The sequence below is a fragment of the Anastrepha obliqua genome, chromosome 4 (assembly GCF_027943255.1).
Source record: "Anastrepha obliqua isolate idAnaObli1 chromosome 4, idAnaObli1_1.0, whole genome shotgun sequence".
NCBI classification, from domain to species: domain Eukaryota; kingdom Metazoa; phylum Arthropoda; class Insecta; order Diptera; family Tephritidae; genus Anastrepha; species Anastrepha obliqua.
This window is the reverse complement of record NC_072895.1, coordinates 37110604-37137159: the sequence shown is the minus strand read 5'-3', so window position 1 is coordinate 37137159 and position 26556 is coordinate 37110604. Positions and strand designations below refer to the sequence as shown.

At 37.6% G+C, this 26556-nt stretch overlaps 1 protein-coding gene across 9 annotated transcripts in view; it reads left to right on the top strand.

Annotated features, from left to right (window-relative positions):
* Window positions 1-26556, top strand: part of LOC129245026 (PDZ and LIM domain protein Zasp) — a 113572-nt gene that overhangs the window by 59442 nt on the left and 27574 nt on the right. For 8 of the 9 annotated variants that reach the window (XM_054882978.1, XM_054882976.1, XM_054882981.1 and 5 more), the window contains 6 exons: window positions 7401-7552; window positions 7617-7779; window positions 12135-12268; window positions 12958-13052; window positions 13591-13789; window positions 24212-24406. In XM_054882978.1, the coding sequence (XP_054738953.1) occupies window positions 7401-7552; window positions 7617-7779; window positions 12135-12268; window positions 12958-13052; window positions 13591-13789; window positions 24212-24406 (938 nt within the window). Of the gene's footprint in view, window positions 1-7400; window positions 7553-7616; window positions 7780-12134; window positions 12269-12957; window positions 13053-13590; window positions 13790-18525; window positions 18908-24211; window positions 24407-26556 lie in introns of all 9 variants that reach the window. The other variant, XM_054882984.1, reaches the window with a different exon arrangement.

The following is a 26556-nucleotide window of genomic DNA, read 5'->3' as shown; positions in this document are numbered from 1 at the left end:
TTCTTGAAGTTCGGATTGTGTACACCTCTTGCCCCTTCGCCAACTATTCAAAATCAGTTGGATATCTCCCTTAAAGACACAAATAATAATCCAGCGGCCATGACCAGAGATTTATGGAAATTTGTCCATTGTTTTTTAAATAAATGGCTAATTTTTTGGCAAAATGTAAACAAACGTATTAATTGACATTTTTGAATATTCTACAAATTTCTGTTCATCTTGCCGTTATTCTTCATACAAGTGGTGAAATTCTATAAAATTTTTTCTAGACAAATTTATTTCGTGAATAGATTTTTTTTTTTTCTATTTTAGTTTCACCTTAAAAAAAAGCTTTTCTTTTGAAACAATTGCTCATCTGAAGACGAATCCATTTTAACTGTTATTACATCTCGTTAGTGTTCCACTATGAACACTCGGTAGCTTGCCCACAATGCAAGCAATACTTCTTCGGCTTCGGTGGACTCTGTCTGCAACCTACAATCCTTTGCTGCTTTAAAAAATCCAGCTTGAGTAGAAGTAAAATATGTAGAGAAAGAGAGAAAGAGAGAGAAAAGAGACAGAGAGAAAAGAGAGAGAGCAAAAGAGAGAGAAAGTGGTAGAGAGAAAGGATATATGTAACAATAAATAAAAACAAATGCAGAAACTTTTATGGTCTGTTGGTATATCATTTTTGGCTAGATTGATGAGCACAAGAAATCATAATTTCGCTAGTTTTTATTCTCATAAGACCCATTTTCCATTCTCAGCCAGCATAGACCTGTAGGTTACTCCATTTGTAAAACAACGTCAAGAAACTTATCACAAATTAGAAGAGAAGTTCGAATGATAAGAACTAAATTCAGAAATGTATTCCCAGGCTCATATGGTTTCTGTGCGTTCATATATATATGTAAGTGTACATACATAGATATTAACCATATTTAAGTACATACTTACATTTGCACACAAATACGCATGTTTGAGATATTTCATTGAAAGTCTGTTTTCCACTTCCAGGCGGTGTAAAGCCAAAGCGAGAAATTTTAAGATAAAATATTACATAAAAAACAGATCTTCAGCGAATTGTTGGAAGAGTAAATCAACAAAATAGTTTAAGAAATTGCTTGTGAAAGATGTAAATATTCAGAAATTAAAACTTGTTTTGCAACTAACACAAAATGCTAATAACTCATAGAATCTAGGCAAATAAATGATGGCCTTTTTCGCATCATAATGCAGGGTTCGTTTTTGCATATTTTGTAATTATACTTAGTTTAGTCATACCCCTATTATGTGGTTTTGGAAATAACGGCAATTAAGGGTGTTATTCGCAATTTTAAAGCAATTGCTCGTTTCGCGCTAGCCTCCAAGAAAACGGAGCTTTTCAGAGCAAGCGATGAGTCTGAATCAAAATGCGTGATGAGGCTGGGGTGGGATATTACCCCAAACCATAACGTCAGGAAAGGTAAAAACTGTCGATTTATCACATATTTTTATGCTTTAGAGCGCTCAGGAAATGCCGGTGAAAATCTGCTGTTACTTTTCGTGCCAATAAAGAGCCCAATTAATCCACTACTAATGTTAAGATTCTCCAAAGTTCCTTTGAATTCTTCATATAACTTACTCGTACACTATAAAGACCAAAATTATATTAGTATAGCAGCAAAAATTGCAAGCCAACAAAAGCTTATAAAAAGTAAAATGATTTCATGTTACAGGGCCCGACACTCGAAGTGTAACCAACTTCAGACCGCTCGCGGCACTATATTAGTTCCAATTACATACCTATGATGTAAAAGAAAAATAGAGCCGTTTCAATAAAACACATTTTTTATTTCTTAGCTATTTTACGAACAAAATATATTCTAACTTCTATTATAAAAGAAAAACATAGATTTTAGGACTTAAAATTTCTTAAAGTGCGATATCTTTCGAAAAAATTGCCCATAAGCATTCGCGGTTTACCGGGACAAGTATCACAGTATTTCGAAGTAATACGTCTTTGTCCCGTTTTCTGTCCATTAGAACAAACAATATAATCTCTTTTCTTACCTTTTCGCAATATGTGCAGTTTTTAGCCCAGTCTTGTTTCAGTTGCTGAAGTGAAAGGTCTTGCCCGATCTTCGCGGAATTCACTTACAAGTTGATCGACTAATCTCTTGACGAACTTCAAATGGGACAGTGGTTAAGGGCGCCGAGGCAGCAAAATGACCATGTCGTCGCTACGGCGACAGCGGATTTACTGTTAGCTTTTTAATGTCGCAAATACGGCGACAACGGAGTGCAAAGGGTTAATAGTGTGATTGCATTATATTTGGTGGAAAATCCCAACCAGCGATTGCTCGTCATCTCGAGCATCTTAAAGTAAATAAACTTTTTGTTTATCGTACCATTACTCAACACAATGATACTGTTAGCATCGCGAAATGTTATGGAGGTGGTCATCAAAAGACTGCAACGTCACGTGAAATGGTTAAAAAAGTGAAGAAGCGACTTGAGCAAAATACCCGACAAAATGCCAATAAAATGGCGAAAGAACTGAAAATATCTGACCGTAGCAACCGTCACATACTCAAAAATTATCTTAACGTCAAGCCTTACAAGATCCAAAAGGCACATGATCTCACACAAACTCAGCAACAAGTCAGATTTGAGAGAGCGAAAGAGTTGCTGCGCTTGACCGAAAGCAGTTAATTTCCGAACCTTGTGTTTTCTGACAAGAAATTTTTTCGAATTGAGCAAATCGTAAACTCCCAAAACGATAGGGTTTATTTGACCGACCGTTCATACGAGAATTTGAGTCATCGATTGACCACCTGAAGACAGCACCCGCCACAGGTAATGGTTTGGGCCGCTGTAACCGCAGATGAGTGTTCTCCAATCGTTTTCATCGAGCCTGGCGTCAAGGTCATTAAAGCCGTGGGCAGACAAACGTTTCAGTGACAGACTATGGATGTTTCAACAGGACTCGGCACCGTCTCACAAAACTCGAGTGAACCAAGAATGGCTGAAAAACAACGTTACGAACTTCATAGCGTCCACACAATGGCTCTCAAATTCACCAGGCGTGAATCCGATGGATTATTCTCTTTGGGCAATTTTGGAGAGGAAGGTCCGAACTAAAAGATTCACCAGTCTCGAGGCGCTGAAAAAGCCATTGTCAGCGAGTGGGCCAATATACCTGCAAGCCACATTCGGGCAGCTTGCGACTCGTTTCTGGACCGTCTCAAGGCCATAGTCAAGGCAAAAGATGGTCATATCGAGCAAAAGTAAATTGATTCTTAATTTTGTATTATTTTCACACATTTTTTACTTTGAATTGAATAAAAGTAATTTTCCAAACTTAGTTTACGGCCTTTTTAATTGGTTGTACTTCGAGTGCCGGACCCTGTATGCCAGGTATTATGTCTAGCGCATCTATCGGGTTTTATTAAAATTTTGTTTTGTTGTTTTGTTTTTATTGTAACAGAGTCTGTTATTAGAGACTGTTTTTTGCTTTTCGAGTTGCTTATAAACGCTGGCGCAAAATTAATCACCCTATCGGAAAACTGGCTGCAGTATACGAACAGACAGGCAATAGAGCGCGTAAAGGTCAAAGTAAAGATTTCCGTCACTCTAAACTATTCTTTTTTTGATTCAGTAAAAACCAAAATTGGACGAATAATTTTGCGTCACCTTTTTCAAGTTATCCAACTACACGGCACCTAAAGACTACGCTGAAATTGTAATTAGAACTTTGATTTAAAAATATTCCGTCTTGGTTAGTTCTAAAATGTACTTTTTGCGTCGTTTTTGAAGGAATGCATCCTTGGTTATTCTTACTCGAAAATTGTTTACTTAATAAGGCAATCTTTTAGGAATTATTTTATGTTTGGAAAAGGAAAGGAATGTTTTGGAATTCGGTGAAGAACGAAAATTTTATGGAAGAAAATTTATTAGTGAACTGTGTTAGTTCAAAATCAAGTAAAAAAAAGACTATCTTGGGACATCGCTAAACTTCGCTGACATTTCCCAAACTTTACCCCAGTTGACATTTACGCGGAGGGACTGGCGGACAGATACACATAGTTAAGTCGATAAATCTAGTAACTCTAGTCATTCTGAACATTTTGCTATACATACCCGTGCTTGTATGTATGTTTGTATGTACTCGTATATGTCACATCTATCTGATACAAAGAATCACTCGTGCACTAATAGGGCCAGGCATGAAAATTGCTTTCAAATTTTGACAACGCAAAACTTGCTCAACTCAACAACGGAAAATTCAATTGAATGCGCTGATAAATTTTCATACTGAAAACTGCTGCGGGCCCTTTTTGAACAATAGGCTAACCCTTGTTGTTGTGTTAATGGGGAGTAACTGCATACCAATGTATAAAGCACATAAGTATGTATGTATGTATGCATGCATGCAAACGATTATTATTTACAAATGTAACTCGCTGGGTGGCCTTCATCTCATCGTCCTTGTATTGCTCCACTCGTCTGAAAGCCTCTCTCTCCGCCCGCCGCAGTTGCACGTCGGTAAACCATTTTAGGCATGATTGCGGTTTGGCAAACGAAAGGATCCTTGCGAAGGCCTAAAAGCCACCGCCAACGCCAAACAAATAACATCACGTTTGTTCAAATTTATTATTTGTCTGCAAAAATTATGAATCAGCAACATTGTTTAGCGATTGGCCATTCTCACTCCGGTACCGACAGGATGTACAGTAACACTCTCGTGCGTATGTAGTATACCGAGCTTTCTGTATGTTCGTTTGCGAGGGAATGTAAGCATTCCCGGCCCCCTTACCTTTTCCTTCTATCCCTGTGCTATTGAATAGCAACTGAATTCGACGACAACTAATTTACAAAGTTGCCTGCATAGCGATAATTCACGAACTGCTGTATTTTGTTGTTGTTATTGATAAATCTGATATTTTTGATATGCCTACGCTACGTTAAAAAACTATAGCACTGGGATTTATTGACAAGTTTTGACAATTTATTTGCTTTTTATTTCATAGTTTTTAATTTAATTTAAATTTAAAAATATTTGTGTCGAAATATAGTTCGTTTTCTTAGAAATCCAAAGAAATATCCATATTTCAAAATTTGTGCAAAGCTCAGAAAAAGTTTGCAATTTTCAAACAAATTTCACATTTTTTATTCAGACTTTGTAGAAAAATGCCTAGTGTGCAATTTTACAGCCCAATGATAAAATAAACTGCTAGTTTGATGTGGCTCAAAATCTTGCTGGTTTTTGACACATTTTTTTTGACTACACAAGTCCATTCTTTCCATTGAACGAATGTTCGAATGATTTTTAAAAAAGAAAACACCCAACATCGCCGTTATATTTTTCAAGTATTTCTCAACTCGTAATAAAGTTGACAACAAATATCTGAGACAAATGTAAGAAAAAATTACTGGCTTAAAGTAATAAACAGTGCTTCATAACAAAAGGTTTGAGATTTTTATTTGAAGTGTTTATTCGTTTGTTATTCTTTAAATTACCCATTACATGTAACACCTTGATCAAAAAGTTCGCGGAACAACCGCCAATTGTCGCTCTAAGTCAACTGATTTTTGAGGTTGCCATCTGTACCATCTGTGATTAATATTTTTACCAAAATTTGATCGCTTTTTCTTGACATTTGTAGAAGTTACGTCGTCTTGAGTAAACCTACCTTTGCGCGTCTTTTTGATTTTTTCTAATTCTAAAAATGGGTTTGGATTTGTAACAATGAATTGGTATTAAATTTTGCGTTAAGAATTGATTCAAAGTTGCGAAGGCCTCAGAAATGTTGTAACCCCGAACTGTTAAGAAAAGGAAAGATAATCTAATAAAAAAAGCCGCTTATGGGAGGCTGCATGCTTCAGAAGAAATCGTGAGCCCATCGAGAATGACGAACGTAATGTCAGGCCGTCGACATCGAAAACTGATGAAAAGATCAATAAAGCAAAGGAAAAGTTGATCAGCAACCGCATATTAACCATCGAAGTGCTGGGAGAGAACTTGAACATTGCTTATGGATCCATTCAGGGCATTGTCGTTAATGATTTGAGCTTGCGCCGTGTTTCTGCTGTTGGTCCCAAAGAACCTAAATTTCATATGAAATGCAAAACAGGGACCTCGTTGATATCGAATATCGCCAAAGACATGATTTCCAAGGCTGAATCCGACAGAAAATTCATCCAACGCATTATTAGTGGAGACGCGACGTGACTTTATGAGTACAACACCCAATCCAGACATCAGGCAAGTGAGTGGAGGGTTCCGAATGAACTATGACCAAAGAAACCACATCGTTTTCAGTCAAAAAACAGTGATGCTTACGATTTTTGTGGATTATAACGGTATTGTACACCACGAATTTTTGTCAGAAGGCCAGACAGTTAATAGAGCTGTTATTTGGACGTTATGAGACTTTTACGTGAATCAATTCGCCAAAAAAGAAAGGATTTGTGGGAAAACAACTTGTGGATTTTGCGCCATAATAACGCAAAATCGCACAGTGCTATCACTATTCGTGAATTTTTGACTAAGAACGAGACGAATATCATCGAATAGCCATCGATTTTACCTGATTTGGACACCTGCGATTTTTTTCTGTTTGATCGAGTCGAAAAGGCACTACGGGGAACGCATTTTAACAGCCGAGGAAAAGTAATCGAATCGAAAACTGCTCTGGGTACCGAAAATACAGTTCCAGAAATGTTTCGAGGTCTGGATCAAATGCTGGAATAAGTGACTTGCAGTTAATGGGTAGCACTTTGAAGCCAATAATTTGAGTTTGAATGTTTTGAAAGTTCAGAATGTATTTCGAGGTCTGTTTGTTCAGGTGTTTTGATTGAACGATTGATTGTATGAATATTTAAGTGTGTGCCATCAGTTGATTCTTCATGAGGCCTAGCAAAGATAGGCCAATGCAAATGCGGTTCAATGGTTGTATTAATGCTAATTTTATAATTTTGTCATAAAAAATCTTTAGGTACCTCCATTTGTTGAAGAAAATCAAGGGGCACAAAAAAAAATAGTGGGATGATTACTATTATACTTTTTTTTAATATAATCCTGATAAAACAAATACTCCTACAATATATAGTCTTTCCCACTTCCGCTTCCAAAGTAGTGCTATGTTGCACTCTAGTATTGACGGTCCTGAGTTTATCAAATATTTGACGAAATAATACGAGGTTTTACGAATGTGTTTCAAAATTTTCAGGCTGTTAAAATCTAAAGTTCTTCAATTTCAATACGAGGGCTTGCTATTTTAAATTTAAGAAATAAGATAAATTTAAATTCGATTGGTGAAACTGGGCATGTGACTTTTCCAAATTTCTAATTAAGTTTTTCTCATTTCCAGTATTTTAAGTTAATTTAAGATTTATGTAAAATGTTTACTAAAAGCTTTGAAAATTTTTGCTTGCAGGTCAACGGCGGCAGCTTGGCGGAGAGCGCTGGTCTCATCCCTGGAGATGCTGTGCTAAAAATCAACGATGTGGATGTTTATAATTTGCGCCACAAAGAAGCTCAGGACGTTGTTGTGCGCTCCGGAAACAACTTCGTTTTGACTGTCCAAAGGTGAGAGCATTACTTGCATAAGGTTTAAAAGGTAATACTTCAATCGCATGAACATATTTTACAGGGGAGGCTCAACTTGGCGCCCACACATTGCGCCAACAGGCAATCTACCTCAGCCGCAGCAGAATTCCCCGTATTTGCAAACAGTGACGAAAACTTCTCTAGCTCACAAACAGCAGGAAGGACAACATATTGGCTGTGGATACAACAACGCTGCCCGTCCATTCGTAAGTTCCGAATTGTCGCAGACGAGCGTGCATACATATTTCATAATTTGCTTATGTCACCACTAATACGGCTACTTTCACTCCTGACATTTATGGCCAGCATATGTGAGTGTATGTGGGTTGGAATGTTTGTAGAGCCAGCAAGAGATCTCTTGGGGATTTCCACCGCAAAGGGTTTGCTTTGTATGATGTGACAGTAAATCTTCATATTGCCAACGTCATTGTGTGGAACTTAATTGATTTATGCAGAAGATGTCTGTGTAGGTGTGTGCATATGGGTGTACGTGTTAAGTAGATAAGTTAATGTCCGAGCTACTTATGCATATGCACCCAAACAAGCAGCAAATCCACAGTCATCACCATCGTCATCATCATCAACATAAATTCCCAGAGTTCCAGTGGGAGCATAAATGGACCATGAATGGACTTAAAAAAAACATTTTTAAATTTATTTCAAACAATACAGATTTTTCAATCTTAGTTGCACACATATTTGCATGCACATGATGGGGCCTATAGATAGGTGAACAGTGGATAGGTTTAGAGGAATTTTATTTTTCTTGCTAGAAAGGTAGGAAACTCGGTGTATGAAAATGACCGATAAATGGGAGTTAGCACATACCCTATGGTCAAAAAGTACCGGGGATGTTTAATTGACTGTTTTCTTCGATTGCCAAGGCGTAATGCACATTGAGTACCTTCCATCGGACCAGAAAGTCAATAAAGAATATTATTTATCTGTTTTGAAGCGTTTGAGAGATGCTGTACCTCGCAAACGACCAGAAATGTGGGCAAACAATTCTTGGATTTTGCATGATGATAACGCGCCACCGCACCGAGCCCAAATTGTGCTGGATTATTTGACCCCGTGCGACTTCTTTTTGTTTCCTCAAGTTGAAGTTATCACTTCGTGGAAGGAGATTTCAGTCGATAGAGGAGATCAAAGAGAATGCGACGAAGGAGCTGAAGGCCATCCCTTCGTCGGCCTACCAGGGGTGCATGGAGGACTGGGTTAAACGTTGGCACATGTCCGTTGCTTCATACGGGCCATATTTTGAAGGATATAAAATAAATTTTGTTGAAATTTAACTCTGTTTTGTTTTATTTTAACATTTCCGGTACTTTTGGATCATAGGGTAAATATAATTTGAACCTTCAGGATTGACACATAAAAACCAAATGTAGACTACTTAGCCTTCATCAATGCTCAGCGTCCTAACCAACCACATGAAAGAAAAATTTAAATAATTTTATGAAGGCCTTGGAAATTAAAGAGTTATGCATATATTAAACACTTCCCTTTTATAACGGTACTAGTTTTATTATTTTATATGGGACATGTAGAGTATATATACGGTAATATCTTTGAGTGGTAAGACCACGCCGAAATTTTTAAAAAGTAGATTTTTTTGCTTGATTTAAAATTAAATAATTAATTTAAAGTTTAAATAATTAATTTTAAATTCAGGATATCTTAAGCTCTTTTCGGTAAAATCATCAATAATAAATAGAGAAGCTATGATTATTTCAAGACAACTGAAGCAGAGTGCAGAGGCTCTTTATCTTCTTCTGCGTTTTTCTAGAAGCCTCGTTTTTCGAAACCGTGGGCATGATAACTCAAACCTAATTCAACTGATTGTATGATAAATACTTTGTACATAGAGTATCGTATAATGTATTTTTAAATCTGTAATATTGGTTAGTTGAAGTGGTGATTTATCCAGAATCCAACTAGCGCTTCCGCACGATTTTTTTGCCACATCCTCGTTATCAACTTGTTAGTGGTTTAACAACCTTCTTATGTTATTGACGTCTAAGCCAGAAGTTGTTCGAAACTCTTAGCGATTTCCCAAGGTTGATATTCTCTCCTTCTATAAGGGAGGGCTTTCACAGAGGAAATGGAAAATTGCTTCCTTTTTCTTGGTTGTTTACAACTGTGGCAGTGTGTGTTGAGACAAATACCCATTTTGGCTGCTTATTCCCCGACAAAGCAAAAGCCAGTTATGACTGCCGTGAGTCTATAAGCATCCTAAGCAATTTTTATCAACAATGGCGTTTGTTTGAGGTTACAGGTGGGCGTTCTGCTAATTTTGTGATATTACAACATTAAAAAAAAAAATGTTTAGCTAGCTTTTGTATCCAAAAAAACTTAAGTTTAAAATGTTCCAATTCGCGTTAAAAATCTGTTTCCAAAAACGGTTACGTCACTCTGTAGATAATTTATCAAACTTTAAAAAGATCTTCAGTTACTTTTTTGGATAAAAATTCAGGTGCCACCTTGAAGGAGAGTTCACGAAGAAATACTGCCTTGCGTAGTCTTACTTACATTTCCACTATTTACACATTTTCCGTTTTTGAAATACTATATTTGTGGCACAACATCAAGATGCACACCACAAATAGGAGGAGAAGCTCGACCAAACACCTAACAGAAGTTTACACGCCAAATATTTATTTATATTTTCATATTAAATTTATCTGTTTTGAATCTATAATCTAATTTTCATGCTCTCAGGGTGGTCTTACCCTTTATACACTTATCGCAGGGAGGTATACCACCTTGATCAAAAAGTTCCTGGGATATATTAAGAAGATTTAAAATACCAGTTTTTGGTACTCCAAAAAGTGCTATTATCCCCTCTAAAATACTCGCCATCGATTGCAACGCACTTATGCTAGGGTTTGATGCAGCTCTCAAAACATTTCGGGAACTGTATTGCGATTACTTTTCTTCGACGGTTAAAATGCGTTCCCCGTAATGGCTTTTTCACTCGATCAAACAGAAAAAAATGCAGATATCCAAACCGGGTAAATTCGATAGCTGTTGGATAATATTCGTTTCGTTCTTGGTCAAAACTTCACGGATAGTGATGGCACTGTGCGATTTTGCGTTAATATGGCGCAAAATCCGCAAGTTGTTTTCCCACAAATCCTTCTTTTTGGAGCGAATTGCTCCACGTAAAACTCTCATACGCCCAAATAATAGTCTCCATTAACTGTCTGGCCTTCTGAGTAAAGTTCATGGTGTACAATACCGTTATAATCCATAAAAATCGTAAGCATCACTGTTTTTTGACTGAAAACGATGTGGCTTCTTTGGTCTTGGTTCATTCGGAGCTCTGCACTCACTCGCCTGATGTCTGGATCGCCAGTCGTACTGATAAATACACATTTCGTTTCCAGTAATGTTGTGTCAGATGCAGTCTTGGTTATCATGTTTTTGGCGATATTCGATATAAACGCATTCGCTTTTTTGCATGAAATTCAGGCTCTTTGCGACTAACTATGCAGCATTACGGCATAAACCCGAATCATTAACGGCAATGTCCTGAACAGATCCATAAGCTATGTTCAAGTTCTCTGTCAGCTCGAGTTGTTCAAATTAGTGAAATTTCGAATGTGAATCATCTGATTTGTAGGTATTTCGTCTTCTCTGATTTTTATCGCAAATTTAACGAAACTAAAAGGAACGAAGTTATAGAGGAAATGCTGCTTTTCCACAAGATTTGCAAAATGTTTCTTTTTACTTCTCATTATGTATTGATTGCAAGAAACAATACCATACCAGATAAAAAACAAAAAAAGTATAAATGCAAAGAACAGAAGAAGATGAAGAACTAGACGTTGACTTTACTTGATACGCCTAATTTTCTCAGGCTGACGAGCCTTTTTCAACTTAGCTGAATTCCGTGGATGGCAAAGAGGGTCCGCCTCCAAGTGCATTTTCGCCATGAAAGAGATTGTAGGTCCCTCCATTTTTGGAACAACGTCAAGACTCACGCCACAAATAGGAGGAGGAGCTCGGCCAAACACCCAAATAGGGTGTAAGCGCCAATTATGTATGTATGAATGTGTAAACAGGGTAATTCGCGCTGGTAATCGCGAAAGTAAACAACATCAATGGAGTTATGTGTGGGAACTTTCTTCTAGGCTTTAATGTACTGGAAACTCTCTTCTGCACTTTCTTAAAATAATATTTTTTTAATGTGCTTGTGCATGCAGTGGGCAAATTTATATAATAGCGATGCTTAATGCACGTAAAATTCGCCATAATGCGGCTGGTAATTCCCTTGCACACAATTTACTAAATTGAATTAAATTTCAACGTGTCCTGCTGTTCGTTCGCGCTCCTGCTGAAATACCATTCATGAGCAACCTTAAGAAACTATCTTTAAAATATACAAACATTCATTCGCGAATTCCTTGGAACTCACCAACACAATGCTTTTTTTATCAATTCCGCTTTCACCCGGTCTTACACTCTTTCATCTCCTTATTTCCTTCTGTTTCATTATCACTGATATTTCGGTCTTCACCGTTAAATTCTCAAATACGTTTCTTCTATCCACATTCAGGCCAATGGCGGCGATGGCAGCGTCAAGAGTATCGTCAATAAACAATACAACACCCCGGTCGGCATTTATAGCGATGAATCTATAGCGGAAACCCTTTCAGCTCAAGCTGAAGTTCTGGCAGGCGGCGTTCTTGGGTAAGTGCAAATGGATGGAGTGTTTGTAAAAAACACAGATAAATATGTCTATGTGTGCACGTGATTTTGGGGTGGTAACAAGAACAACACAAAGGCATTTTGTTATGCAGCAACGGCGAAACAGCGAAGGCAGAAAAAATTAGTGACGGTAACAGAGACACAAAAGTAAAAGTTGAGTGAAAGTGAGTCGAATTCATGGTGCGCCCCTTATCGGATTCTTCAAATTATTTTGGTGAATTCTTGCGGCGTTTTGTTATTTTAAAGCCAACAACAACTATGTGCTTTTGCGAAGGGCAAAAAGTCGTTCATGCTGGCGCACAACAATTGCAGTAAAATAACGGTAATGGCAAGTCAGAAAAGTTTTCCACTTGCCCTTAAAATCTCCATTTAATTCATTTTCCCTTGAAGTCAGTAAAATTTCATTGTTTTGCCGCGGGCTTGAGGCATGCCGAGAACGCGAAATCCGGGGAGTTGAACGTTAAGTTTGCTAAAGGAGGTTTGTAGGAGAGCTGTTATCCGCTCCTTCATGCGGATGGCCACATATTTGTACTCACGAGCAAGCGTAAATCTGCATTTTATGCAAATGTGTACACCTCCTAATGTACAAAACCTATGGCATACCATTAGCCTTAAGTTATTCAATAGCAAAATAAAATATTTTCAAAAGTAATTCGATTTCTTTGTTCCAGTGTCAACTTTAAGAAAAACGAAAAGGAATATCAAGCTGACAAGTCGGAGGTTTTGAAGTTCCTACGTGAGGAAGAAACTGGACACTCGACTCCAGGTAACGACATATACGCACACTATTATACTTTGGCGCAAATTCTATACACAATAAATAATGGCGAAAATCTCTTTGTAACAGACAGTTTACTTGATTAAGTCAATAGGAGATTAGAAGTAGGAGACAAGTTTGTAGAGCAATAGGCTGTTTTTTGGTGTTGTTATAGTTCTGTTTCTAAAAAAATTATAAATAAAAGATTCTTCATATAATAAATCCTTTTTCACATATAAAAGTAGTTTCTATTTATGCATTTTGTTTGAAAAATTTTATTTCTACGGAGGGCTGAAAAAAATACGATTTGCCTCTGTTTGTTGGAGAATTTTACACTAACAGTAAACTTGTGTTTGTTTGTGTAATATTTGTTGCATTTTTATTAACAAATATATCTGTTTCTCTGAAATCTTTCGTTACATATTTTACATTAATCAACTTGGCATCAAACTTGTCAACGATCTCATTGTCTATTCTGTGTATTTTTCTGGCTTCCACACACCTCTGCATCTCTAAACCACAATATACAAAAACCGTAATTACACAGCCCCACATCAAGATCACCAACACCATCAACAACACCACCACCAACAACAACAACAACAACTACCACCTCAACAACAACAACACTATCAACCATCTGCCACCAGGCATGTAAGCGCTCCGGTGAATGCACCAAAACCTCCAAGTACTGGTGGATTGCCGACTGGCCAGAACATTTGCCATGAGTGTGAACGCCTCATAACGTAAGTCAGAGTTCACATTTTTAATTTAAACTAATCCATGTGTAACTGAGGGCCTCTTCGATTCGCCAAGCGTCTGGAAAAGAGTTGTCAAAAATTACATTTGTTTGGAAGCACTTAATGAGTATTAGTAAGGCTGCGATTGGTGGTGCTGCACCATAACGCCGTAACCATAACCGTAGCTGTATGTGTACATTGAATTTTGGTTTTTCTCCCCTGCTTACGGTTAGCAGCTGTGAAATACTTATTTGTTTTATTATTTGCGTTACAAATTTGAATATTAGAAATGAGCGACGAAAGTTTAATTGAGCTATTGACTTATCCGTGTTTTTATGACAAAATGAAAATGTTGTCATTAATTATACTTCTATACCAGCTGTTGATGGTTACGGCATGACTAATCGACAAATGCTGTAATGTTGCAGCTATGGGTATAGTTGCGGCTATGACACCACTAATTGCAGCTGAAGACCGCAATCGTATAGGGCAACTTTTGTTGCTTCAATTCTTTGCTAGGGAGTCTCATGCTCTATGTACATTCTTTACGTTGTGTGCAAGCTGTGTGCACGCTACGGAAACATCAAAAGAGAATTCGTGAAGTTGGAGCAGCAAATGTTTCCCTGTATGAACTCGGTCTAATGCAACTCTGTCGAAAGAGAGTTGGCAGCGTTGAAAATAGTGAATTATACCAGTTTTGTGAGGAATAGCCATATTCGCTAGTGGCGTATCTTGCTCGATAACTGTATTGTTGCTTTCACATTTTTCGTCAAGTAAGCAGAGTGCGAGCAGAGAAGTGGCGAATCGAAGGCGCCTTGAGTACCGCATAATGCTATTGGAAGCTACTGCAATACTAACTCTTCAATTAAATTAGTGAATGTCAGTGTAAAAATTTAATATTTATTTAGTTTCAATTTAGTTTCTTCTAATAAATCGATTTATTTTAATGATAGGCAGACAATCTGAAATATTATCGCTTGCATCATTGCTGACACGTACAAATTTTTATTACATCAGTAATTTTACCTACTTATAAAATTAATATACTTAATATGCACTAACATTTTTCTATTTACTAAATCGCATTTTTTACTAATCACTCTGTTGCTTATTTGAGAAAAGTTTTTTTGACAAATTTTTGTGGCATACTTTGTCAGGAAAAATAATTTCTGAAGAATTAAAATATAGCCGCTCCTCATATTAAATAAAAGAACGGTGGCCAAATGATAGAAAGCTTTTTTTAATGGCTGTGGTCCCTTGCCAGGCAATCGGGAACCTCCGAGTGTATTTCTGCCATCAAAAAGCGCCTCATAAAAAACTATCAGCTAAAATATCACAGATTATGCCACGAATAGAATGTGAGGAGCTCGGCCAACCACCAAGAAAGAATTTAGGTAAAAATTATGTGCATCAAAGTACCGTATCCCCTTAAAGATTTTCAAATAATGTCAAATATTTCACGACGCAAAATGTTGCATATTTTTTCCTTGTTTTCTCTTTTTAAATTGGTGTTAAGAAGAGATATCGAAAACGTGTTGCCTAAGTGACACAACCCAGACCCAATTAGCACAAAAAATGTAATTTTCGTGCATCGAACCATCTTGATTTGACTATGAATCTGCCTAAGCCGTCTATTTTATTTTCTGCAATTTCTTTCAAGTTAACCATCGAGAATCCGCCCAGCATTCTATGTCGTAGAGCACCAAGACTTGGGCACTCACACAGATAGTGAAATACGGTTTCTTTAGATTCTTCTTGATAGCCGCTTCTACATCTATCGTTGTACGGTCATCACATATTTCTGGCATGGCCTTCCAAAGGCCAGTGGCCGGTGGTTGTTGACGAAGTTCTGAATAAGTCTGCTCGTAACTTTCTTAACAACTCATCACTTCTGGATTTGTTGAAATTGGGTCACGTTTGTTGAGTTATTTTACAGGTCATCTGTCAAGGGCCTGCCTCTCGAATAGCGAGTAGATCTCCCTTTTGCGCACACTTTGGGGACAACCTATTTCTACCGCTTCGGATTCGTTGTAAGATGCCCCCTGTGTTGCCAGTTCATCAGGTTTCTCATTTTCTTCTTTGCTCATGTGGCCATATACCCAGATGAGAGTGTTGTCTGTGGTATGCGCTAAAGCATTAAGCTCTTCTTTGCATTGTTTGACTATTTCTGAATTGGTTATACGAGTATGTGACTTTAAAGCTAAGGTGGCTGCTTGACTATCCGAAAAAATGCATACTTTGTTAGTTGTTGTGGATGATTTATAAATAGCCTGCAAGCTTCACTTATCCCGAGAACTTCTGCTTGAAATATATTATTCCAATCCCAGGCGAAAAGGCTTGGAAGTCCCGGCGCCGACGCCGCAGTCTCATCGCGTTATTCCATTGGAATCTTTTAAATTATTTTTGGATTCATCAGCTAAAAGTACGGTTTTCCATTGCTGAACTGTCCAGTTCAATGGGAGAAATGCGATTTAGCAAACTCGAATGTTGCTTGTCTGCTTTTGGGCGAAATAAACGGTTTCGGGTAGGCCTTATAATCGTCCTCGCACCAACTGGCATATTTTATTTATGTATGTATGTTTATTAGCTTAGAAGAAACTGTAAGAAGGCTCTAAATTTGTCTTACTATTAATATACTTGGAATTATTTGAAATTTTTTGAGGGGAACCCTTTAGTTTGAGCCACTTCATGGGTGCATACTGCATGGGCGTTTATGCGGAGCTTCTCTTCTTATTTGAAATTTGAAGTGATCCGTGAAGCCTTACTGCAAATGGAGGATCTTATAGAACCAGTATATAAACTCGAAATGTACATGGAAATGTACTCAAAAGTTTCAGGTTAGTTGACATAGTAAGCTGAAAACTTTGAAGCCGTTTTCCTCAACGCTTTCGGTTTTAGAGGCCGATATGCAAATGATATCAAACAGTTTTCTGTCTAACTTTCCATCCTTGGCCAGTGGAATAAGTGCTCAACTGCCAATCCGACGACTTCAATGATCTTATGAGCTTCATCGACGATTGGCCTACAAAACTGAAGTAATGTTTGCACTTTCTACGGGAGCAGGTGTAAGTCTTTGACTAAAACTCGCTATAGGGTCGTCCGGTTGATGTTTCTTCGATCTCAGCGACATTGGCAGCCACAGCCGCGATATTTTCGTTCGAATGAGCACTTCGGCATACCTGTTCGGGACGAGCAGCCAAGCGCCGAAATGTTTGCTCAGTTGGCGCGACACGATTAGGAAATCGACATCGATACTCACGCAGCGCCTACACCACTGATCGATTATTGGTAAAAAAATTCACACAATTATTCGGAGTATAGGCTCCATTGCTTGTTTGTTTGTATGTACAATGCACCTGCCTGGCCCAGAAGTGTCAAATATGATTGTCGTACGAGGCCATTTGCAAAAATTATAGCCTCTTCCTACCAATTTTGCGCCACCTCATATAATACTAGGTTAGGTTAGGCAGGTTGCTTGTCTAAGACAAGACATTCGGTGATACCTGCATTTGCTTGCCATCCCCTAACTAAGTTGCTTAAACCACTTTGATTGGCATAGAAGATACAACTTAACATTTTTTTGGATTCTTTAATTCTTATGCGAAATGTTGCAGCCTGCATAATAGCCTGATGCTAACATGGGTTTCGGGACACGTGGGTATCGTGGGTTACGAGATCTCTGACTCTTTAGCTAGAATTGGCTCTGAGGTCAACTTTTTTGGCACGGATCCCGTTCTGCCACTCCTTTCTACAGCCATCAATGGTTAGCAAATGGGTTATTCTAACCTACAAGCGAGCTTAGCAGACTGAGAGAGGCTGCAGATGGACAAAACTGATGTTACCTGTCATGCCCGACCGACTGTCGCAGTTCCTCATGTCACTAAGCAGAGGGACTGTAGGAGGCTGGTTGAACTGATGACGGGCCACTTTCTATGGGCAAAGCACATGGAAAAGGTGACCATCCCAGACAGTGCACTCTGCCCAGCATGTGGAGAGGAGGATGAGCCGGCGGACCACTTTCTGTGCACCTGCCCCGCTTTCGCTCGAATCTGGCTTGAGGTCTTTGGCACTGATGTGTTAAGAAGCGACCACCTTGGCTCCTTGGCACCACAAGATCTACTCAGATTTCGTCGGAAGTCGAGTAGATTTAAAGAAAATCAAAAAAGGAATCCAAGTGCAGCACAATGGATTTAATTGTGTCTGAGTGTTGTACTTGCTAGTCTGTCCTGACAAAAAATAAATGTTATAGAAAATTTAGGTGCTTTGTTGCTTTTTACGTAACTAATTTTGTTTTATTCCCACATACAAATATTGACTTAAGTATGCGATACCTGTATGCATGTGTGTGTGTGAGCAAAAGACACTTACTGCCCATGAATGATTTGGTTATGTGTGCATGCATGTATAGTACATACATACCATAGCTCTGGTATTTGTCATTATCTAATAAATGTTTAATACATTGCGCATTTGTGTTCTTTAATTCTTACCTAAGCATTTGATTTACATTCCATTTGCCGTCATTGCCATAATCAGTATTATATTTAGGAGCAAACTACATTCGACAATTAAAAGTATTTAGCACAACAAAAGGTTTTCGGCAGGAGATTTAGTCATTGTATGTAAAACAACACACAACACTTTATTCAAAGGCGGCCATGATTATTCTACATTTATTTATTCGGATTAGTGGATTAACAAATTTTCATTTATGAAATTTCAATGCCTCAAATTGAAAATAGAACCACCAGCTCCGGCAAATTTCTATTGGACTCAAAGCCACGCCATTGGCGGCAATGAACGGCGTACTCCGCTATCGCATCAACACCAACAACATTCACAGCAGGAGCAACCGCAGGATGAACGCGTGGAAGCAAAGTCGCTTCAAAGCAACGCGGCCACAAATGAACCGTCACGACCAGGCCAAGCGTCCAAAGAGGCAGCGACACCCGCTGAATCCGTTGATCCTCGAGTAATCATAATGCCTGTATGTCCAGCACTACAGGGACCGGAATACAAAGCGGAATTGGAAGCGGCAGCGGCTGCACTGCAGCACGATGCTGGCCCGCGGCCCTTGTCCGCCAGCGGACATCCGGCGTGTGCATTGTGCGGCGTCGGCATTGTGTAAGAGTTTCGAGTGCATTGTAGTGTGTATTTATGTGCATACATATGTATGCATATTTATTGTATGTGCACACTAGGGTAGGCCAATTTGCATGGAACGTTTTTTTTTCACATCGTTCCCAGCAGATTTGGATTTAGAATAATATTCTAAGAAAAAACGTTTATTAGAGCATAGCTTTAAGGTAGTAGTTTGGTAACTTGCACGTTTTTTGAGGCCATGTTTGGGACATTTTTTGGAAGGGAAAATAAAATTCAATCGCTTTGATTTTCTGATATGTTATAAAGGTATCAGAAGGTGTACAAAAAAAATTTTTTTTTTTTTTTATGTTTTGATACTATTTTTGTACACTGCAGCAAGCGGCAAAAAAAAAAGAGGTACAGTGGCTGGCCGGCGTGATTTCGTCACTTGTGGTCATCTGAAACAGAAAAAACAAATTGCTTATTAATCAGTGTGCTTGTCGTTCTGGCGGGTAGTAAGATCAAATGATTTAAAAATAACAAAATGGCGGATTTCGTAAGAGAATTGCCCTTTTTTAAAGCGGAAATCGGACTAAAAAATGGAAAGTTAGAGACGAAATAAATTAAATCTTCTACCCGCCAGAACTATTGATGTGTAGAAAAACATATCTAAATTTCAGCTCAATCCGTTAGATAGAAAATTTGTTTTCACGACGGCCATCCGGAAAAACGTTGTTTTGAGAAAAACGCGTTTAAAGTTTTAGCGGCTTAGCGCGCGCAAGTACGAGCCGCTCTCATGTATGTGCTATAATTTCGTCAATATTTCGAATTTCGGTCTAAAATTTGTACAGTATATTACCAATATATCGCACTTTCAAAATATGTAAAAAACCGAAACTCGAAATTTTCAAAATAAGTTACCAGACTACTATCTTAAATCCAATTTTGAGCGTCTTAATTTTAAAAGAATCTATCTTTGACTTACACGATTATACTTAATTTAATAATATTGGAGGGAATTTTGGCAATAAGGAAAGCAAGTAGAAAATTACGCCTGCTAAAAGTAGAAAATATAAAATAAAATCGAAATACGTTGGAAATGTAGCCTGATCTGCATCATAAAAACCCACAAGCAATGAAGCGCGTAAAAGTAGGAATAAAGAGTTCAATCTTTCGAAATCAGTTTTTGGTTTTTATTTAGTGAAAAAGTTATTCAAAACCAAAATTGGATGATTAATTTTGTGACATCTTTTCCAATACAATCCTGTTAAGTTATTAACAAAGAAATGTTTCCTGCTTTGTAGTGGCATCATGTGGCTGCTGAAATAAAAAATAGGTATCAAAAATATAAAGGCTGATCAATTTAAAGGTATCGGATTTTAAATTGAAATAAAATAGCGAAAATTCAAATTGATTGGGCAATCTTTATTATTTTTGTGTAGAACCATTCATGACATTTATTTCTTTAAGATAATCCCTTTCAAATGTAGGTCGCAACTGCGTCGTAATTCGGCCATCCGTAAGCACCAATGTTGAATGACTTGCTGGAGGACTTCGGTCGGTATCCCGTGAATAACCTTAGTAATGTTGGCTTCCAATGCCTCAGTCGAAGTTGGTTTATCCACAAAGCATTTATACTTTGCATACCCCAACAAATAAAAAGCCAAAGGTGTGTTATCCAACGATCGTGGTGGCCAACCCACTGATCCGAGACGAAAATAGCCCTCCGAAACGAGCTGCCAATGTTTCACGAGCTGTATGGCAAGTGTCTTGTTGAAACCAAATGTTGTGGAGATCACAGGCTTAAATTTCCGGCAACAAAAAGTCGTTTATCTTGGCGCGATAGAGTTCGCCATTCACTGCTACATTGGCGCTAGCCTCGTTTTTGAAGAAATTCCTCCAACCCGTACGCTACGCCAAAGGTTTTCTTTGTAATGTTATGGCTGTTTTTTAAATGCTTTGCGTTGCTCTTCAGCTCAAATACGGCAATATTGTTTATTGAGGTAGCCATTAATCCAAAAATGGGTCTCATCACTGAACACCATAAGTTGGCCTGAGCGCGCGATGAACTCTGTTCACAGAGTGTCAATTTTCGTAATACAATTGTATGATTTTAAAACGTTTTTAAGGCGTAAGTCTTTCGATGATGAAATGTCAATGAATACTGAAAAAATGTATTTAGTTTGACAGTAATCACACGTGATCCTTCATAAACCACTATTGGAAAAAATACCTCCAGTCTGATCACCCTTTATTTGTCGTACCGAAAAATCTCTACGTAGAAGTTTGTATTAAAAAAGATAACAAAGTACACGAGTACTTTGACCAGTCTCAATCTTCATATTAACTTCGTATTAAAAAACGATAGTTTATTTTAAAGTTTGCAGAACTCGAAATTGTCTTCATATGTTAGCTATGCTCTTATGTACTTTATTTATTAGAACTCTATGTACAGCCCGAATCTGCTACGAACGATGTCAAAAAAAAAAGTTGCCCCACCCTAATGTAAGTACAAATGTATGAATTTGCATGTGTATGTGTCAGAATTCCAGAAAACCAATAGGTAACAACGGCCGAACTGAAGGCTAAAACACAAAAAAAACATTGTTAAAACTCTATTCAATTCAGAAATATGCATGAACATTAAGGTGAGGTGGAAAACGTTTTGTTTCAACATGCCTTAAGCATTCGTTCGGCTTTAATTAGAAAACGTTTGGTATAATGGTTTTATTATCAAATGTTTGTAATTCGTTTATGAGTTTCCAAATTAAGTTTTAGTCAATGCTCACAATGAAAATGACTCGAGTATACAAATTTGCAAATTTTCATAGTTTCAGTACGGCAGTGTGTATGTGCATATATATGTATGAAGATTAGGCCAAGCCAAATAATTGCAGCTAAATGTTAGACGTAAGTACATACAGATATGTGTCAGCAACCCTTTTTCGATGTGGCTGAAAATAAAAACTTTCCTTCTTCTCGAACTTTGTTCTTCCATTCTGTTTAGGGCGCCCTCGCCTTCGTTGTTGCTTGCTCATGGGCATTGTACAGATCCATAAGAACACTTTCCCCTGGCCGTCATAAAACGCCCACAGCTGAAATCACCTGATTCCAAAAGGCTCTTTTATGTAAAGAATAATTAAATTTCATACAAAGTCTAAAAAATGTCGTAAAAATTTAGATGTTCCTCAATAAAAAAGCATTATTCTAGCTAAGAAATATATTACAAATATTTCGTATTTTAAATTTTCCCAGTCAATATCTTTGTATTTTTTTGTCGATATTCTACTGCCGTTATTCTACCGCCAATACGCTCAAGCAAAAAGAGCGTCAAACTCACACCAAAGGTACCTGTCTAAAAATAGGAAGAAGAAAAGTGATTTTATTTGTATTTCTGTACAATGGTCATGGCTGCCGAATTGGCGCCTTGGCTTCTTTGTTCGACATCCTTGCCTTTAAATTTCCCACCAGACCTAAAATAGTTCATATTAGCAAGAGTTTGTTTTTGAACTTTGCATTGAACGCAAGGTTGATATTGTTGGTGGTATTTTACTGGTTGCTAAGTAGACATAACCAGTCTGAGAAGTTATAGCACAGCTATCGAAATTGACGATTGTTCTAATATGCTGCGACTGTTTGTAATGCAGTCACGAGGTAGACTTTAATTTGCCCTCATTCACCACTAGACCATCAGATTTGTCGCCTCCTCTAAGCAGGGACTCCAAATTTAGATAAGTCATCATATAGTCAGCTTCTTTTCGGGCTGTCAGAAGTAGAATTGAGCTCAGCGGAATTGTAGTGCGTCTGGAAACTTTTGCAGGATTGGCCGTACGTAGAGAAATCTGGTCTGCGGTGTACCAGGAAGTTTGACACCAATAGGTTAGTGCGTGATTACCATTCGAATGTGCGTAGGTTCGAGTCTCCGTACATGAAACAGAAAAATGATAAATGAAAAATGATAGAAAAAGCTCTTTATAATAGCGTTCGCCCCGCGGCAGGCAATGACAAACCCCCGAGTGTATTTCTGCCATGAAAAAGTTCTTCATAGAAAATATCTGCCGTCCGGCGTCGGTTTAAAACTGAAGGTCGCTCCAGTTGTGGAACAACATCAAGAGTAACACCACGGCCAAATACCTAACAGAAGTGTGTGCGCCAACTATTTATTTATTTTATTTAATTCAAATTTTTCAGGTAAATGTATTATAGTTCCATGAACTTTGTTTTCTACCCATTTTGGAGATTTAGTTTCATTTAAAACATTGCTAAATCTGTAAACTAAACTTAAAGGTTTAGCAGCTATCATTATTAAAATATTTACCCCTGGAAGGTACAATATGAATTGAAATTTTTTCCAAAACTTATTTTGGGATTGGTTTATAAAAATCCTAAGGCATCTATAATTTTAGTAAGATCCACACGCACTCTGTAATTTATTCTTCTTCTTCTTCTTGATTGGCGCGATAATCTCTTAAGCGATTCTGGCCGAGTTTATCAAAGCGCGCCAGTCGTTTCTTTCTCGTGCTAACCAGCGCCAATTGGACCTAAGTAGGGAAGCCAAGTTCTTGGGGACCGCAAAGGAGACCTTCCTCTTCCTCTGCTACCACCAGCTGGTATCTCTCTGCGAATACTTTCAGAGCCGGAGCGTTTGCATGCATTCGGATGGCATGACCCAGCCAACGAAGCCGCTGGATCTATGTCGTCATTCATAAGTTCATACAGCTCAGTATTTCATCACCTGCGATATTTCATCGCCTGCACCGTCGCCAACGTGCAAAGGTCTAAAAATCTTCAGCAGAATCTTTCTCTCGAACTCTCCAAGGGATGCCTCATGGATGTTATCATTGTCCGTTTAAATATTTGACGTAGCTTAGAGTTTTATATGGCGGCAGATATTAATTAATTATCCAGATAATTAATACAGTTACGCTGCGCAAGCAAGTTTCAATTGGCGTATTTAGGTGAATTATGCAACATTGGGTAACTTTCTGTTGGTCTAAATAATTATAATCATAAATGCGTACGAATGAGTTCAGACTAGTTGTTGTATTGTATATACATATGTGCGTATATGTATGTAAGTGCGTATGTTTTTTGCTTTTGTATTTAAAGAGCAAATGTCTCTAAGATGTCAATAATCTTAAGAGGTGCAAAGTGCTTGCAATGAAATAGTTTTAGAAATAAATATTTATTTATCTGCATAAATTCACCTGCGCGTATGCATTAACATTGCTTTGTTTGTGTGTATTCTCATAAATATGTACATTCATGTTTAAATTACGCTGAATTACTCATACATTTATATCCTCGATATTTAATTGAATGCAATTTCCGTTTGCTAATTCGCAGTGGCGTGTTTGTGCGCATCAAGGACAAGAATCTGCATGTGGAATGCTTCAAGTGTGCCACTTGCGGCACCTCATTGAAGAACCAGGGCTACTACAACTTCAATAACAAGCTCTATTGCGATATCCACGCCAAGCTTGCTGCTATGCAGCATCCACCATCCGGCACCGATGGATATGTGCCCGTGCCAATTAAGCCGTAAGTATTTCATGTATCTGCATAGAAATATGATTTTTAAGAAAACCTACATTGGAAGTAGTCGAATCCGCATTTATATGGATACTTCCCTTCCCAAATCGATTAACTCCAGGTGTTGAGTATTATTAAATTTTAAATCAAAGCACTTGATTAGCACTTAACAAATTTGCCTTAAAACAAATTTGTCTAATAATAAGTACTAACACTGCTAAATGACAACACCCTTTTAGCCATTGAATAATAAATAATTTATGTCAGAAGCCAATCTGATAAACTCCATACTATAATATAATGTATTTATATCATAAAAAATCTACTTAATCCGGTGCACTATTTTTCCTCTCTTACGGTGAAATCTGCAAGTCGTTCGTTAAATTTCGTTATTACCGTTAGACGAATAACTGTTATCGCCCACACGAACTAAATACCAGACATGAATAATAATATATAAATTAGTTGTATTCGAACTGCCACAAGTGCAGCTACTTATAAATTTCAGTTTTATTGTGAATTGTTTAAAAATCTGGTCTCCGTACTCTGTGCCACTCGTTGGAGAAGTAATGCCGGCGCACGTTAATCATATATGGCCCTTGTGAAGTAGACAGCTGCAGCATACAAACAGACAAGCAATGGAGCGCGTGTAGATCATAATAGAGGCTTCCATTACTCAGAATCATTTTTTTATTTAGGAAAAGAATTATTCAAAAATAAAATTGGATGATTAATTTTGCCCCACTTTGTATAAATAATTCCCAACTAGTATTAAAACTTGTATGCTCGTGTTTTTTCATAAACTTGATAATTTGTTTACTAAATAAAAAAAAATGATTTCAAGTGATGGAAGTTTCTATTTTGATCTACAGGGTCCGCCATATAACTTTACGGAATTAAAAATGCTATAAAAAAGAAACTACTTAATATTTTCCCAACTGTTTTTTTTATTTTGAAGTACAATCCTTCCGGTTAATGATGGAACACAACTTCATTCATATGGTTGCCTCGGCTAGCCACCAAGGTCTTTACGCAAAATTCGTCTCAATGATGTCTCCGAAATGTCCAATTGTTGAGAACGACGATGAACTGATGTTCCTGGTGATTCACGAACACTCTCGGCCACAGCAGCAATATTTTCGTACGCACGGTTTTTGGTCGGTCACGCGTTGGTTTGTCAATAAGCAACCCTGTTTCTCTTACTTTTTTCGCAAAGTAACGCACATACGCTTCATTCGGTGCTTTTCTTCTTCCCATTGCCGTACGTAATTTTCGTACACATTCTGCAACATTACCATGATTTTCAAAGTAATGTCGCAATATTTCCCAGCGTTCTTTGAGCGTATACACAACCATTTTCGTTCAAAGAAGGAATAAAACAAATTTCCTGTCAAATCAGATGACAGCTAAGTGTTACCATTCTTCAAATAATACCTAGTTCAAATCCGTAACGATAGATGGCGGGCCCTATACATGCGCTCCATTGCTTGTCTGTTTGTATGCTGCAGCTGTCTAGTTCACAAGGGCCATACAAGTATGATTGACGTACGCAGAAAAAAGATCGCAGTTTGTGATTGCTAATTAAAGGTGGCCACTTGATTGATATTGTACTCAAACAATTGTTTTAATAAATTGTAAATAACCAAACCAAATAAAAATACCTCACTTATACAAATTAGTTTTTTTTTTTTTTCAAAGTTATTCAGCGTTTACATACCGACATAAAAGATGGCGCACCCTGTACAGAAAATTAAAAGCATGAAAATACAAATTAAATGGTTTAAACTAACCCTTTTAAAAATCATAAGAAAGCATTTCAAAAAATTCTGGTTTATTAAATTCGTAAATATTCAATTCAGTTCAAACCTAAAATTATTCGTTTTAAATACACAAATTAATTTTATAAAATAAAAATACACTCCTGCATAACTCTGTGCCCCATCTTTTCCAATTTGTTCCTCTGTAATGATACCACAAAGGACGAATTTGATTTATTGCGCTCCCTACGGGCAACCATTTATGCTAACCTGATTAGACATTTATACACCATTGAAAATTCCATTAAAACTGGTCATTTACTAATTAAAATGCAAATGTTTTGCGTTGGCGGCCGCCCATGTTGATGTTAATCAAATACCATCCACCAAACCCACCAAACA